This window comes from Solanum stenotomum, chromosome 10 (genome assembly GCF_019186545.1).
Source record: "Solanum stenotomum isolate F172 chromosome 10, ASM1918654v1, whole genome shotgun sequence".
Classification (NCBI taxonomy): Eukaryota; Viridiplantae; Streptophyta; class Magnoliopsida; order Solanales; family Solanaceae; genus Solanum; species Solanum stenotomum.
Window position 1 is genome coordinate 6040070 of NC_064291.1, and position 16269 is coordinate 6056338.

The 16269-nt window shown below is 34.5% G+C and overlaps 1 protein-coding gene and 1 pseudogene across 1 annotated transcript; one reads left to right on the forward strand and one right to left on the reverse strand.

The window, feature by feature from the left end:
* Positions 1-2271: 2271 nt before the first annotated feature.
* On the forward strand, positions 2272-3493 carry LOC125841776 (uncharacterized; annotated as a pseudogene).
* A 7720-nt stretch (positions 3494-11213) lies between these two features.
* LOC125842182 (linoleate 9S-lipoxygenase 2-like) lies at positions 11214-16053 on the reverse strand. The gene is made up of 9 exons (XM_049521421.1): positions 15861-16053; positions 14972-15261; positions 13997-14237; positions 13550-13891; positions 13378-13463; positions 13151-13258; positions 12756-13060; positions 12240-12503; positions 11214-12144 (listed from the first exon to the last, which is right to left on the reverse strand). Exons 1-9 carry the CDS (start codon positions 16051-16053, stop codon positions 11391-11393), a joined length of 2583 nt encoding a protein of 860 aa, XP_049377378.1. The 3' UTR covers positions 11214-11390.
* Positions 16054-16269: the final 216 nt, after the last annotated feature.

Consider the following 16269-nt stretch of genomic DNA (forward strand, 5'->3'; position numbering starts at 1 on the left):
GAAGAGAGGAGAAATGCGACATAATTACATGTAAAATTAAGCCCCGAGCCGTAATTAATCCAAACTACAGCTATGTTAGCTAATTAGCTAGTATACAGGGCCGGCTCTTGCCTTTGTAAAATAAGGCTTATGCCTTAGGCCCCCAAATTTTGGGGGGCCCAAATTATTAAATTATGTGTTAAATTTTTTTAGAAAAAATTGATTAATTATGATAAATATATATTATGTTACCCACTTTAACATCTTTTGTACTTTGTTAAAAATAAGAATTAATAGTGAAAAGTGTTGAACAAAGTGAATTACAAATTCTTTTTTATTTCTTTTTAAATTTTAGTTTCAAACATTACAACAAACATATTAAAATGGTGTATACCAAGTCATCAACTTCTTAAATTAGATTCTATGGTTCTAACTCTTATCTTTATTTAATATTTGTCAACTTATTACTTATAAAATTATGTTAACAATTCATATAATAATTGTCTCACCGAAAGGATGTTTTCAATGTTGAGTTGATAAAATCTAACCTAAAATTAATAACTGAAAAACAATATTAAATACTAATAATTTTCATCTAAATAGTGTAAGAAAAATAAATTTTGAATAAATATGTATACAAAGTTTATTTATATTTTAGGCCTCAAATTGAAATTTCGCTTTAGGCCCCCAATTACGTTGAGCCGCCCCTGCTAGTATATATTTGTTTATCCGCGTAATCTCCCCTAAATAAATATGTAGTATTTTCTAGTGTCATAATAGGTAGGTACTTGCAATACATAATGAGACGTGGCATAGATGTAATAATTAATTTGTTCGCACGTTTGAATAGATCTTAATTAGTAATATTTTGAATAAATTTTAATTTCAATAATTTTCACCATAACTCAATCACAATCATCTGTCATCACCAGTAACCATCCCAATCGGTATAATCACCACTATCATTGTCAATCACTATGATTGTCGTTAATCATTAGCCACTCATCACAAGCTCCACAACAATCATCATTGTTACCAATCACTTCTATGAGTTGCTACTAAACCTATCATCTTTATCATTAAAATTATATTCATTTTTTATATAGTACTAGTTACCACTATTGTCATCACCACCATCACCACATATGTTACCACTAATAACCACAAGGCTCACTCACCATTGTAGTCAATCCTTATTACCAATTGGCTCGATCATTACAATTAGCATTGTCACCAATGCCATCGTTAACCATCACACATTCTACAGTTTCCTTCATCAGCTACTAACATCAGCCAATAATTCACCACACGTCAATTTTTTTCTAAATTGGGGAAGATGAAGTGTACTTTTAGACGGAAAGAAATAGTGAGAGAGATTAAAGTTATCAAGTGCTATAATGGCTATAGAAAATGGATAATTACAGTTTGAACCATTCAATCATTTAATTTACAGAAAAGGGCCAAAAATACCCTTGTACTATTCGAAAAGGTTTAAAAATACCCCTCATCCACCTATTGGGTTAAAAATACCCTTCACTCAACCTTTTTGGTCCACTATTACCCTTTAAACTAACAACCCTATATTTTTTAATTATTATTATTATTAATTATTACATGGCGTCTTTCTATTGGTTAAAGTAAATTCTAACACACCAAACTTTATCCTACCAACTAACCCGACCCATATTGACATCCCTGACCCAAACCCAATTAAAATGATCCATCATAAATTAAAAAAATTGAATCATCTCCTCTCCCCTAAACCCAATAACCTATTTTTCTTCATTTCCTTCTTATTAACCAATTTCAAGATCAATTTCACCTAAAATGGCTTAGATTTTCAGTGCAATACTTTGTTGAAGTTGAGGGATTCAAGTTGGAGCATTGACTTTTGAAGTCTTCTCTCTTCTAAGTAGGTCGTTTTTTCATTTTCATGGTTTAGGGTTTCTGAAATTTTCATGTAGTGTTATTCTTGAATATTTTGAATGTTTTTACGTCTTTCTTTACTTAGTTCTCAACTCTTAGTGGTCCCTTTTCAATTGTTATTATCTGAACTTTGATTTTTAATTTTTCTTTCTATTGTGTTTAGTTATTGATATGGTGTATTCTCTTTTTCTTTTGCAATAGTTTATTCAAAAAATGTTTTGTTTATTTATCTATAGTTTGTTATGGACCCTTTCTCTTATTCTTGTCTGTATTTTAGGGTAATAAATATTGACTTCTTTAACCTATTCTTTGAATGATGCTGATGGGTCCCTTTTCTTGTTTTTTTTCATGTACTCTTTTTGAAGAATGATTGAGAAGGTCAATTTGGTGTTTAACTATGGAGGCAAGTGGGTGTTGAAACCTGAAGTGATGTATCTTAAAAAGTTGAAGCACATGATGCAAGATTTTGATGCGAATTTACTATCTTACATAGATATTTGCACAGAGTATACTGAAAAGTTAGGTTTCAGTACGGTGAAGCAGGTACTAGTAAATGGGCCTTCTGGTAGATACTTTTTGATTGAGAATGATGCATGCATTATAGCACTACAATCTTTACTGTGTACCGAGTTTAATGAGCTACAACTATATGTTGTGGATGAGAATGAATTATTTGTTCCATCTCCTAGCATTATATCATTGCAACCCTTATTGTCTAACCAGGTCAGTGAGCTTTAATTATATGCTATAGATGAAGGTGAACTACCTGTCTCTACTCCTAACATCATTGATCAAAATGAGCGTCATAATATTGCAGTAGATGTTGGAACAGATTGTGATTCATCTGATGAGGAGAAAAATGTTGGACTTAACTCTAGTGATCATGATTGTGAAGAATTAGAACTCTTTAGAAAGAAAAGAACTCAAGATGTTAATGAAAAGCTTGACAAGTTTTTACACTTGGAAAAAGGCATGAGTTTTAAAGATTGTTTGAAGCTAAAAGGGTTGTGGGATTCTATGCAGTTGCTAATAAGGTTGGTCTTAAAGTAAAACAATCGGACACTACTAGACTTAGATATGTATGTGATACTGGATGCCCTTTTGTGTGCTTGATAGCTAAGGATAATAAAGATCAAGGATTTAAAATCAAGATTTTGGAGACAAAACATAAATGTGATCCAGCATTTCATAATAGAAGAGCTACTCCTGATGTTTTAGCACATTATTTTAAGAACAAAGTCCAAAATGATCCTAAGTACAAGATCAAACAAATGAGGGTGGACGTGGATCGGAAATTTAAACTGAATATTAGTTATTCTAAGATGAAGAGAGTTAAGAAACTTGTCTTAGAGGAATTAGAGGGTAGCTTCATTGATGATTTCAATAGGTTAGAGGCTTATGCTCAAGAATTGAGGGATAGTAATCCTGGTACAGATGTGGTTATAAACATATCAAAAAATTCTTTGACAGAAAGAAAAATGAGATTTTTGAGAATGTATGTGTGCTTTCAAGCTTTGAAAAGTGGTTGGAAAGCAGGATTGAGGCCTCTAATAGGTTTGGATGGCACATTTTTGAAAGGAAAATGTAACACCCCAGAAATTTTTTGAACTAAGACCCGAACCTTTCTTCGTAGTGAGTGAGATTTTTGCAAGGAATTAAAAATTTCTTAAGTTTTAAGGTCATTAGATGTAGCACCTTGAGTTCCAAAAAGAATTAAATGGGAAATAGCAAAATCTGAATTTTTGCAAGTTAAGCTAAGTATGAGTTTTGGGTTGCCTTCAAACGACCATAAATCCTATCTCAGGATGATTTAGGTACACTACCAGATACTGTAGGAAAGACCTTTGAATAATATTTCCAACGCCGTCAAGTTTGCTAAGTTTCGAGGTCGGATGAGTGAGATATGGCCTTTTGAAGTTAGGTTGTCCAGTTAAGGAAAGTCAAAACCGGATTTTAGAGAGGTATTTTGGTCTTTTCCTTACCCATCAGATTTAATTCATTTTTAGTAATATTTTAAGGGTCTAATCCTATTAAGTTCAGTTTTATAATCCTAAAATACGCCTAGGGTTTTAGTTGAGAGTTCAAGAAGAGAAAAGAAGAAGAGAAAGGATAAAAGCGTTCGTCGAGATTCTTGCATCTTGTTGCGGATTTATGCCATGGGTTTAATCCCTAAGAGGTATGTAAGCTTCCATAGTATTGAGTTTGTTCACCCACACGCCAAACATGTTATTTTCAGCTCAAATTTCATTCTTAAAGTTGAAAGATTTGAGTTCTTGATGAGTTCTTGATAGGTGTTCTTGAAGTTCATTCTAAATCTTGTTGTGTTGGGGTTTGGGTGATTTCTTGAGATCAAAGTGAGTCTTTTAAGGGATGTATTGAGTAGATTAGAGTGTACTTTTGTTAAGTAATCAATTCTAAGTGATTGAGGAAGAAACCATTCGATTCTAGGCGAAATAGGGTGAGAAAACGAAAAAAGAAACTTGCTGAAATTTCTGGGTTGGGGGCCAGGCGCGATGCGCCTGCCAGAGCGCCCCAAACCCACCTTTGAAGTTTAGGGGCTGGCGCCCCGCGCCACCCATAGCGCCAGGGTCGCCTGCCCCATCCAGTTTGTCGTCGGTTGCCCCGTTTGAGTTCGTTTAAAGTGCACCTTCACTCATTTTCGATTCTAACTACTTTAAGATACTTCTATACACCTAAAATCATTCCTAACATGATCATAACCTTGAATTCATAAATCAAATTCCAGGTAGAGTTGAGAGTCAAGTTTGAGAGTTGTTTCAAACTTTTTTGATAAGGTCCCTTAGAGTCTTTTTGAAGAGTCTTCTACAATTACTAGTAACTTGTTTCAAGACTCGAGCAAGTGAGTATGAGGATGAGGAGAATGTATTCATGAATCTACTTTGTCATAATGAGATCCTTAATATCATGAACCAAAATTCTTGAATTCATAATTCACATTCAAGAGAGAGTTAAGAGTAAAGTTCAAGTAAGCCTTTGAGTTCAATTGTGAATCCTTTGAGATCAACTATCGATTTGAACTAAATTCTGAGAAAGTAAGTAAGAGAATGAGAAGATTTGTATACATGAGTCCATGTTGTTATGTAGATCATTGAGTCGAGTTGTTTCATGCCCATAATTTCACATGAACTTCGTAAGTTGAGCATCTTTCAGAGAAGTGGTATCTTCAAGTTTAAAGCCTTCAAGTGTTGAATTCCTAAGCCCTTTTGAGAAGTATCTTTGAGTTCTTGAGTTAAGAAGTTCATGCTTATAATTCCGCATGAACCCTGTGAGTTGAGCATTCTTTAAATGAGTAGTATCATTGAAGTTCTTAAGTTCCAAGTATTGAGTTCTATCTATGGTTATTGAAAACATTGCATTGAGTCATTCATGTCCCTAATTCGGCATGAACCATAATTTAAGGAGTCTTTTACAAATGTTTTAACTTTGTTTTAAGACTTAAGCTTTGAGTTCAGTAAAGAGTAAAGAGTAAAGTTTGAAGTCCTTTTCTTCAAAAGTATATGGGGACTATGTATTCCCAAAGAGTAAATGTTTTCACATTTAAATAAGAACAGAAACTGAGATTTCCAAAGAGCTTTCGGGCTAGTTTTCATAAAAGAGTAATCGCTTTCTAAATGAAGCAAGAGAGGAAACTGAGATTTCCAAGATAACCTTTGAGATAAGTTTTTGAGCAATTATCTCAAATCAACAGAAAGAAATATGTTTTAAAAACATAAGAGCCAATACATTTTTGGAAGTAGTATTGAGCATCGAATTGGGGGAGCGTTCAAAGAACCCACAGCCCCCATAGAACCATGTAGCCATCATGGGTAGAAGAGGTTCATACTTTTTAGATGAATCCTTTTCAAATTAGACTAGTGGATCTATTAGGCAGTTCAGGTTCTATACCTTTGGTCGGGTATAGGATGCGCTGGCAGCGTGAAGGAGATCGTTGTATCATCACAATAGCTCTTATGTGATGGTTGTCGGTTAGAGAAACTCCCACAGAAGTTATTGTATTCTTATATACACAGTTATTTGTATTTTACATACATTTCAGAGTTATGTTGTATCCTTGCATACACACAGAGTTGACAACATGTTTTTAAACAGTTTGTTTTTTTATATTGCACTTGTTTTAAATTGCTTTATATTGAAATGAGTTCAGTCATATTGAGTTGAGTATCCAGAGTTGAGTACCCAGAATCGAATATCATATCTTTGAGTTGAGTATCTTATCTCTGAGTTGAGTATCTTATTCTTGAGTACTTCTGAGTTGAGTAGGTTGAGTAGTTTTGAGTATCCTTAAGTATTCCTTCAGTTGAGTAAGTTTGAGAAGAGGTAAGTATGTTTCCTTTTATCAAGTTTCAAGCTTATGTTTATGCTTTAGAAATCCTCTTACATGCTCGTACATTCCACGTACTGAGCCATTTGGTCTGCATCTTCTCATGATGCAGACATAGGTATTCAGGATCATCAACAGGAGGTTCGTTGATACATCCAAGAGTTCGAATTAGCTATGGTGAGCCTCCTTACTTCCGGAGGATTTCATTTACCTTTCAGTTATATCAGTTGTTAGGATGTCGTAGGTCTTGTCCCAACTTCCATCTTTATCAGTTAGAGGCTTCATAGATAGTCAGTATAGTTGAGAAGTCTGTATCATTTATTTTATTAAATGTTTTAAAGACTAAAGTTGCCTTTTTTTGGTGAGTTGTATATATTTTATTATACAGAGTTTTCTTTGTATTTAAGTTTTATGAACTCTTATTTCAGTTTTTAAGCTTTGTATACTTGAATCAGTTTTCCTCTTGTAGTCAGCCAGGATGAGGGTTCACTTGGGGACCAGCAATGGTTCGTGAGTGTCGGCCACGTCCAGGGTGTAGACTCGGGTCGTGACAGAAAATGCAAGGGAATTTTACTGGTTGCTATGGCACAAGATTCAACAAAACACTTTTATCCACTTGTTTGGGCCGTGGTGGATAAAGAAACAAATAAAACTTGGAAGTGGTTTATGGAGCTATTGAGATCTTCTTTAGAGTTGAGGGAGGGTGAATGATTTATATTTATATCAGACATGCAAAAGATTATAGATTCTCAACTTAATTTACATTTGTGTTGTAAGTTTTTTTTAATTACTAATCTTATCTTATGTACTTAACTATTTGGATATTATAGAGGTTGATTGGTGCGGTTGATGATGTACTTCCTAAATCACATCACAGATGGTGTGCTAGACATATAGAAGCTAACTGGAGTAAGAACTGGAGAGGTGTACTAATGAAAAAATTAATGTGGTGGTGTGCTTGGAGCACTTATGGAGAAGAGTTCAATGACCAATTGACAACTTTAGGGACTGGTTCTGAAATGGCTGCCAAAGAACTAATAGGCTACCCACCCCAAAAATGGTGTAGAGCTTATTTTGACACCAGATGCAAGAATCAAATGGTTGACAACAAATTTACAGAATCATTCAATAAATGGATTTTAGAGGCAAGACACAAACCAATTATCAAGATGTTGGAAGAGATAAGAGTCAAGGTATTTAACTATTACTTTGTCTTTGATAATTTTTTTCATTATTAGAGTTTTTGTCACTTGTATTACTATCAATTTTCTGTATTTATAACATTGATGTGTATAAAATTTTAAGCACATTGTGTAATTACTTTACCTATGTTTATCGAACTCATCAAAAATGCTAACGAGTGCATGTTGAATTCTCTAAAAATAGTGTATTTTTAGAGAATTCGACACGAATGTGGCATTGAAAGTGAAGAGTCCGTGCACCTTAGATTTTTATAGATTTGTAAGCACAACTTTAATTTTAACATCATTGCTAGAAGTTGCAAGAAATTGGTCACCTTCACATCACTAAATTGCCTAATCTAGCTTATAGTTACAATTACACTAAACTGCTTTTTTGTGCGTATTTGAAATTTAAAGCTCAAAAAAGTACATCAAAACTGCTACCAAGTAGGCAAAGATATTTCTTGTTAGAATTATGTTATATTTTTGTTAATTATGGATTTTGTTGTTTGAAAGGTAATGAAATTACTGAAAGATCGTGAGGAGGAATGTAGGAATTGGAGAGATGAAATCAGTCCATATGTCAAGGATTTGCTGACAGATTACAGAGAAATAGCACAAGGGTGTGAAATTCATTTTAATGGAGACTTTGGATATGAAGTGCATGAAGGTGAAGACAAGCATACCGTCAATCTTCAATTAAAGAGGTGCACATGCAGGGTATGTGATTTGACAGGAATACCATGTTCCCATGCCATCAAAGCTTTGATTTACCAGAAAAAAAATCCGATGAGCGAGGTGCATTGGTGGTATTCAAAGGAAGCTTACAAGTTAGTTTATATGCATAAACTACAACCAGTTAGAGGTGAAAAATTCTGGAAAGGGAAACCAGAACATGCAATGGAACCACCGAAAAAACATAGAATGGTTGGTAGACCAAAGTTGAAAAGAAAGAGAGAGACGGACGAGGCAAGGAAGAGAGAGGGGGCTTGATCATCTTCAAGAAAAGGACTTTTAATGACATGTGGATATTGTTGTAACAAAGGTCACAACATCAGAAATTGTCCTTTGGTAAAATATTGTTACTTTTGAATGCTTATAAACTGAAACATTCTTAATTTTATTGCTTGTTTGATTCGGTGAAATATTCATGGTTGTTTTTGCAGGTGAATGAGAAGATAAAGAATATGGGTGAAGGATCTTCCCAGAAAGTGCAAGATGTGACCTTAACAACAGCACACGAGAGTCAAACTTTTGAACAAGAACAACAATTTGATCAACATTCAACCATTGGTGATGATGAATGGGAAGGTGAAGAGGAAGATGAAGTTGAAGACGGTCAACCAATTTTGAGGCCGAAGGTGGTATCTGAAGAAAGGACTAGGCTTCAACAGAAAAAATTACAACGAAGACCAATTGGTACTAGAAAAATTAGCTTCAAGGGAGATGAATTTGGTGTCGTGGAGCCTACCAACCTGCCTTATTCACCAAAGAAAGTTACCTGGAAAGGCAAGGCAGCAATGACCTCAAACTAGTTGGTTGCAGAGAAGGAAAAAAAAGTTGGTAAATTAAAGACTAAGAAGGCAAGATTAGAGAAGAAATGACCAACATTTAGGAAACGTACATATTTTTCCAGTGACTAATTCAAGAATTTGCTAATTTTGTATTGATTCATCCTTAATTATTTTTGTTGTGCTCAACATAAGGTGAAGTACATTGTGAATTTGTGGATGAAACACGTCTTACATAGTTCAGCTTACTTTTGTATGAACAGAATATTCAGAAATGTATTGCAATGGCTAGATATTGTTAATGTGCACCATTTACTACCCCTCATAACTTATATCATAGTTTGTTGGTTAATATGTGTAACTTTAATAAGTTTTAACTAAAACACTTCTATTAACTTTTTTAGGTACTCCAAAAGTGCTTAAAAGTTATTTTAGCTTTAAAACACCTAAAATAAGTCAATTTTATTGTGTCATTGATACAAATAAGAATTTGTCAATTTGTTGCAGAAACATGCCAGGCCAGCCAAATCAAGAATACTTCTAAAGCACCACAATAGATACTACACAATGCTGCCACAAAATGACTTTACACTTCCGGAAAAATAAAATTTAAGTTTCAAAGCTATTCTTATAGTTGTTAAACATGAGAAATTCACCAAACTATAAAATTATAAAAGCATTGAAGAATAACAAATCTATGAAATTAGAGTAAAAATAGCTTCAAATCTAACACCTAAACTCGATCAAACAGTACCTAAACTCTACCAAAAACTACACGAAAACTATAAAGAAAAAACAGCAGCAAGAACTCAACTAAAGTGCATGCACCATTATGAGATAAAAAAACTGATCCAAAAATGAACACAAAATTGATCCTAATTCACTTCATTAGCAACGAATTACAATGAAGCTTGCGAACTAAACACAATTTTGCTACAATACCAACAACAATAGAAATTGCAATTAAGAACATTACACTAACTAGACACCATCAACAATTTTTCATATCACAAACTTATCTAGAGAAAAGTAGCAAAAACAACAATTCAAGACATCATCTTCAAAGAAAAAAAAACCATGACCATAGCACAATCTTCCTCCACCGCTTGTCTTTGAACTCCAAATTTGAAACTTTCTCCTCAAGGCAGATACATAATTCAAATATGTCAATTTAGACATATCATTCACGTCTTCCTTAACATGTTGCATTTTTGACGAATGACATCCAATGATTATTTTTAAATGTGAATAAACATTGTCACATGAGATGAAAATTGATTTTTACCTTGCCATTCTCAATAACGACAACCATTCGTCGTCAAAGCGACAACAAACCTACGACCATCGTTTTAGGTTTCGCAGCAGTAAAAAAATTGGCAACCATTCAAGACTCTCCTACATCACGATAAGTAACAGAAGAAGATTTAGATATTTGAATGAAGAGAAGACTTCAAAATTCAATGCTCCAACTTGAATCCCTCAACTTCAATAAATTATTGCACTGAAAATCTAACCCATTTTAGGTGAAATTAATCTTGAAATTTCTTAATAAGAAAAGGGAAAAGAAGAAAAATAGGATATTAGGTTTAGGGGAGATGAGATAATCCAATTTTTTTAATTGGGTTTGGGTCAGGGATGTCAATATGGGTCAGGTCGGTAGGTAGGAGAAAGTTTGGTGGGTTAGAATTTACTTTAACCAATAGAAAGACGCCACGTAATAATTATAATTAATAATAATAATAATTAAAAAATATAGGGTTGTTAGTTTAAAGGGTCATAGTGGACCAAAAAGGTTGACTGAGGGGTATTTTTAACCCAATAGATGGATAAGGGGTATTTTTAAATATTTTCGAATAGTACAGGAGTATTTTTGGCCCTTTTCCGTTTAATTTATAGAGAATATCTTGCACATTTTCTCGTTGTAGTGTTCGTACACCCCTTCCCCATACACCATGTACGTGATATACATTGTATGTAGAATATATACATCTCTTAGCCAATAACGATATATATGCATGGTAGTAGAAGTTGCTTCACTATTTTCATGGTTCAAGATAATGCTTACCGCACAAATTTAACATGCCATTGATTTGAGTGAGCAATCTATTAGCTTAGAAGATGAAATAAAAGATCCGATCCTTGAGCGACGAGATTTTTCTATTTCGAAAATCCCCTATTTGGTTTCGAATTCTAATATTGAAACTTCATGTAGTGATATTCAAATCCAGAAATATCAGAAGACATGACAATTAATTGTTGCAAAATATATTGGAATTTTCAGCTGGAATTCGTGTTATTATTCTCACAACATACTCAGAAATACATAACAAGTAACGTTGAAATGAAAATACAGTAAACTTAGGAGAATCAAACATACAGAAATGAAAGAGATCACACTTAACATAAATGAAAAATTTATTTCAAACTCCAGCTTTCTTCATTTTCCTTCTTCTATATTGACACACTGTTGGGAATTCCTTTGCCTGTAAGTCCACCTTCACTTGTTGGGAAAAGCAACGTATACGGAGCGTTAACGGGGCCTGATCTGTTTGTCAATATGTTGTCACCATTCCTCTGTATAATCTGTTTTTCAATGTCTGTCAACTTCTTTCCAAATCTGTCGAAAGCAGCAAGTGGTTCTTTGTCCTTTGTCCATTCAGGAGACTCTCGTTGTCCGAGGTAAATCTCATCTGTAGTATGCCTTGACAATATCTCTACGAGGGAAACACCAAGCAATGTTTGTAACTGAGCTGTGATTGTTTTCAAGAATGCCTTATCGGGGTTTCTCTTTAGCTCTTCATATTCAGGAGTTCCTGGTTCAGGCATGAATCTTCGACTTACTGTGGGGCGATTTGGGAGATAACCTGCATAAGGATATTGCCCGAAATTAACTGCTGCATGAAGTGCAGAAGCTATCCATATGATGGTGGTACACGAATCGATTAACTCTTGTGGTGTTTTCATTTCAGGCCACCATGGTTCATTTTTCTTGTCCCCATGTCCCACTTCTCGGAGTTCCTTCCACCAGGCTTGTAGTTCATTGTCTTTCAGAATCTCTTCATCCGATCCATAGTAGAAACTGCAGTAGTCTGTCACCCAACTTTTGATTGCAGACCATATTTCTAAGCCATCAACAGCGTATGGATAGTCCTCTATCAGTAAACGAACACCATGAGGAGAACTCGAGTCCTCAACTGCTACTCCCCTGAAATTGAATTGGTCATATAAGCAAAATACCAATGTGAACATCCTAATGTTTTCGTATAATGTTAATTTTGACAACACCTTATCGTATAGTACCTCTTAACAAGATCAGCCGGAAGGGCTTGATCAGGGAAAACCCAATCTTTGTAAACGACAGCTGACATTTCCATGGCAAATTTGGATTGAAAAACTGTACTCTCAAGAACTCCACCAGCATTGACTAGGATTTGTCTTGCCAAAGCATTAATATTCATTGTGTCCCGGAAATGAGGATATAGAAGCTTATGAATAGGGTGAAGCACACTTAGTTGCCTGTTTGTTGCAATCACAAATGGCTCGATCACTGCATGAGTATTCAACCTGCGAAGATGATCAAACACTTAGATTAATAGCACAAAGCATGTGTTGAATTAGTCATTATTAAGGACATCCCGATGCACTAAATCTCCCGCTATATGCAGGTCTGAAGAAAGGTCGAACCACAAGGATCTATTGTACACAGCCTTATGAACTCATAACAACTTTACCAGTATCTTCAAGGCTCCCCTTCGAGTTAGTTATTATTGTGTATCATGAATCACTATAGAAGTCGTATGACATAAAGGGAATTACCAATGGCTAATTAGTTGATGAACACCAACGTCATTCACCGCAACATAAGCTTTGGCCAATTGCCAGATAGAGCTCTCAACACCTTGATCACTTGGAGTATACACTTTGCTAGTAACACCAAATTGATCTCCATCTGGATGTGGCAAACTCAATTCAATTGCTAGTGGCTTCAAAGATCCATTATCTTGCAAGAAGAGCAAAGTTCTCGAGGCATATGCTTTCGTTATTGTAGTGTTTATCCTCCTCAAATATGGTATAATCACATCATGATGGTTCAATATGAAAAGTTTATTATTGTTCATCGCCTGTCAAATAACATGTTAAAATCCTTATTTAGTACTTGTAACGATTCGTAATCATACAAACTAGTGTGGAATTTCGAGTAAATACATTACCTCATCAACCGTTAGTCCATCCAGCTTATCCTCTATGTGTTCTGCAGTAATTGTACTGTTTTGATTTCCATATGCTTCGGGATCTAGCTTGCTTTTTGGAGGAAATTCCTTGCAAATTAAACAAGAAACAAAACATCAATACTCTTTCTCTACAAGAAGACTATATAGATTATAGACAATCAAAAGTAACTCGAGACAATTTCCTAATCGCGAAGAAACCAACTTACTTGAAGTCTACTAATTATGATAGGATTAACTCCAGCTAGCATTTCTCTTGCGAATTCTTCATCAGTCCTCCATGCGGTTTTACTATCTGCACAATCAATACTTAAATCATACAAACACATAAAAGTGAGTGATCATTAGCTAGATTACTTCTTATGATGTAACAAATTGTACCTTTAATCACTAGAGGAGTTGGAAATCTCAATATTCCTTCACCGTCTGTTCGAAGGAGTTCTCTTATCATCTCCAGAGGTATAGCAGCAGTGAGAGCCTTAAATAAAGGTCCTTGAGGAAGTTTGATCCCTCCTTCATATAGTCTAAGTACATCCTCAAAACTATCGAACTCGTTAGGGGTACCATCAAACAGGGCATGTAATTCAGGGAGGATGAATTGAACAATGGATTTCAAAGCATATGTTAGGAAGTCTGACATCTTCAAGTGACCAAAACGCTCGTCTCTCGGTACATAGATGTCTAAGCTCAGAATAAGAGGAATCCTGCTTTCACTTTTAGGATCTATACAAAGCAACAATGTAACTGATCAAAAAGTTGCTTTCAATGAAGCTATACGCGTTGAGTAAGTACGTAGAATGGACTGATATTTGTGAACGCCTAACTAACCTGTTCGTGTTGGTGGTCTACCAGTTCTTCCTCTCCGAGGATACGGGTACTCAGCAGAACCTCCTAAGGTAGTTCTAACATTTTCTTTACCTTCATCAGGATTACCCAAGTCATTGTAGATATCATAGTCATAAATCCTATCCCACGCCTCGCGCTTTCCAGTTCCATCTCCTCTTAATGTTAGCAATTCATTTTCTCTGTATCTTCGCAAAAGCTCTGGTGTTTTACTTGGGAGATATGGCTGCATAAACAATCAAGACATTGCTAAAACTTTTGAGTTTGAACACTTGCCTTTGTTTACATGCTCAAGGGTCGTTTCGTAGTTGGTTAGAGTCATCCAGGTATTAGTAGTATATGAATTAGTATAAGGGAATTTATGTATGGATTAGTTATGCATAGTTTAGTCATTCATGTATATCCTGCCTATAACAATATATGGATTTTCTCATATAACATATATATGTAGTATGTATTAGTTATGCTTATTTTTAAATAGTAAACCAAACATCGTATCAATTTTATATATGAATAACTTGCACTACCAAAAATATCACTATATTCCGACTGAAAAATGTTCAGTAGCTATTCCCACAAATATTTTTATTAAATTGGCGAGAAAAGAAAAATATTGTAATTGTTTCATATGGAAAAATTAAGAAACTTCCCAGTATTGCACTGAAAATCTATTTTCCCACCATGCATTTTCTCAATGAGCTGAATTGCTGAAAAATGAATAGGAAAATCATGTTGTATAGCACAAATTCTCCATTGATTCCCGATGATGAAAAAAACTTTTGTTTCTAGTAGTGTTACCCCCTAACTACCTACCAAACGTGACATTACTTATAGAACATCAATTTAATACCTGCATAACTCATTACATACCATTACTTACGCAGCAATTAATGCATGCATAACTCACCTCCAAACCAGCTACGAAACGACCCGTTAATAGTTTGAAAAAGTAAATCATACCTGATTTACAAAGAAAATGCGATCTGACTTGTAACTAAAAGAAGGATAAACCCAAGAATTGCAAACAAAATGGACCTTGCCATGATTAGGCACATCTTCAAGTGTGAGTGACTTGAGAAAGAACTCATTGATATGCGTATTTTTGATGATAAATGCACCTGGAACTCCAAACTCCTCATTCCAATCAAATGTGACACCAAAGGATGTTTCATCTGCTGTTAATGGTGGTAGAGTAAAGAGAGAGTTCTCCAAGTAGGCTGGATTGCTGTGCTTCCCTTGTAAACCATTTGCTGGCAAACAGTGACAAAGTCAGAAATTTAGTTCAGATGAAAAATAATTTTGATATAATTCCTATCATGTTAATATTGCATCTAAGGTCGATAAAACATTTAGCAGCATTTATATACAGAGACAGTGTGTTGCTTATAAATACTCGATCATGTTATAATATTGTCACTAAAATTTGAACATCTTTTAGTAATAAGAACCTAAATGTCAAACCGATCAAATTTATATCTTAAATTAACATTTTTGTAATAGTGCACCCATCATCTCGAAATCCTGAATACGCCTCTGAAATACACACCAATATGTAAGATGCAAATTGTCACACGCCTATTATTTTCCTTCCAATTAAACTTCGAGTACTCCAACTGTAGGAGACACCTTCGACTAACACAAAGGCATTCATCTAAACTTCCTTCGATAGAAAGTTACGTTATTTATACAGCACAAATAAAATTATATTTTATATACAAACAATACATATTGAACCATCTTTAATAACGTCAATATCAACCTTCTTTAGTGATAATCTTGACCCTGTCACTGCAGCAGATAAAATAATGCATATGTGATAAATATATAAAGTGCATGAGAGGTAACTTACTAGGATCACCTTGAACAGAACTAATTAATTGAAAAGAAACCTTTTGGCCAAGGACATCAGAGACTGTATCAGTCAAAGAACCAGCAAGATCAGTAAACCCTAGAGCATTTTTGTTCATCATCACCACAGTTCCTTTAAGTTTCTTTGAGCCATCAGGGGGACCAAATAGTCCACCCACAATTTGGCCTAACATGATGATGAATAAGAGAAAAAATTAAAAGTATAAAAAGAGATGATGAGTTTTTGTTGTGAAAATCCAATGGAAATGAGTCTCTTATTTATAGCCAAAAAAAAATACTAGCTAGCAAGATAAAGATATATAATAATAAACAATAAAAGAATAATAGACAAATCCACATGTGACATGTTCTTAACTCCTCTCTTTTTTTGTTGTTGTAATTTTATACTA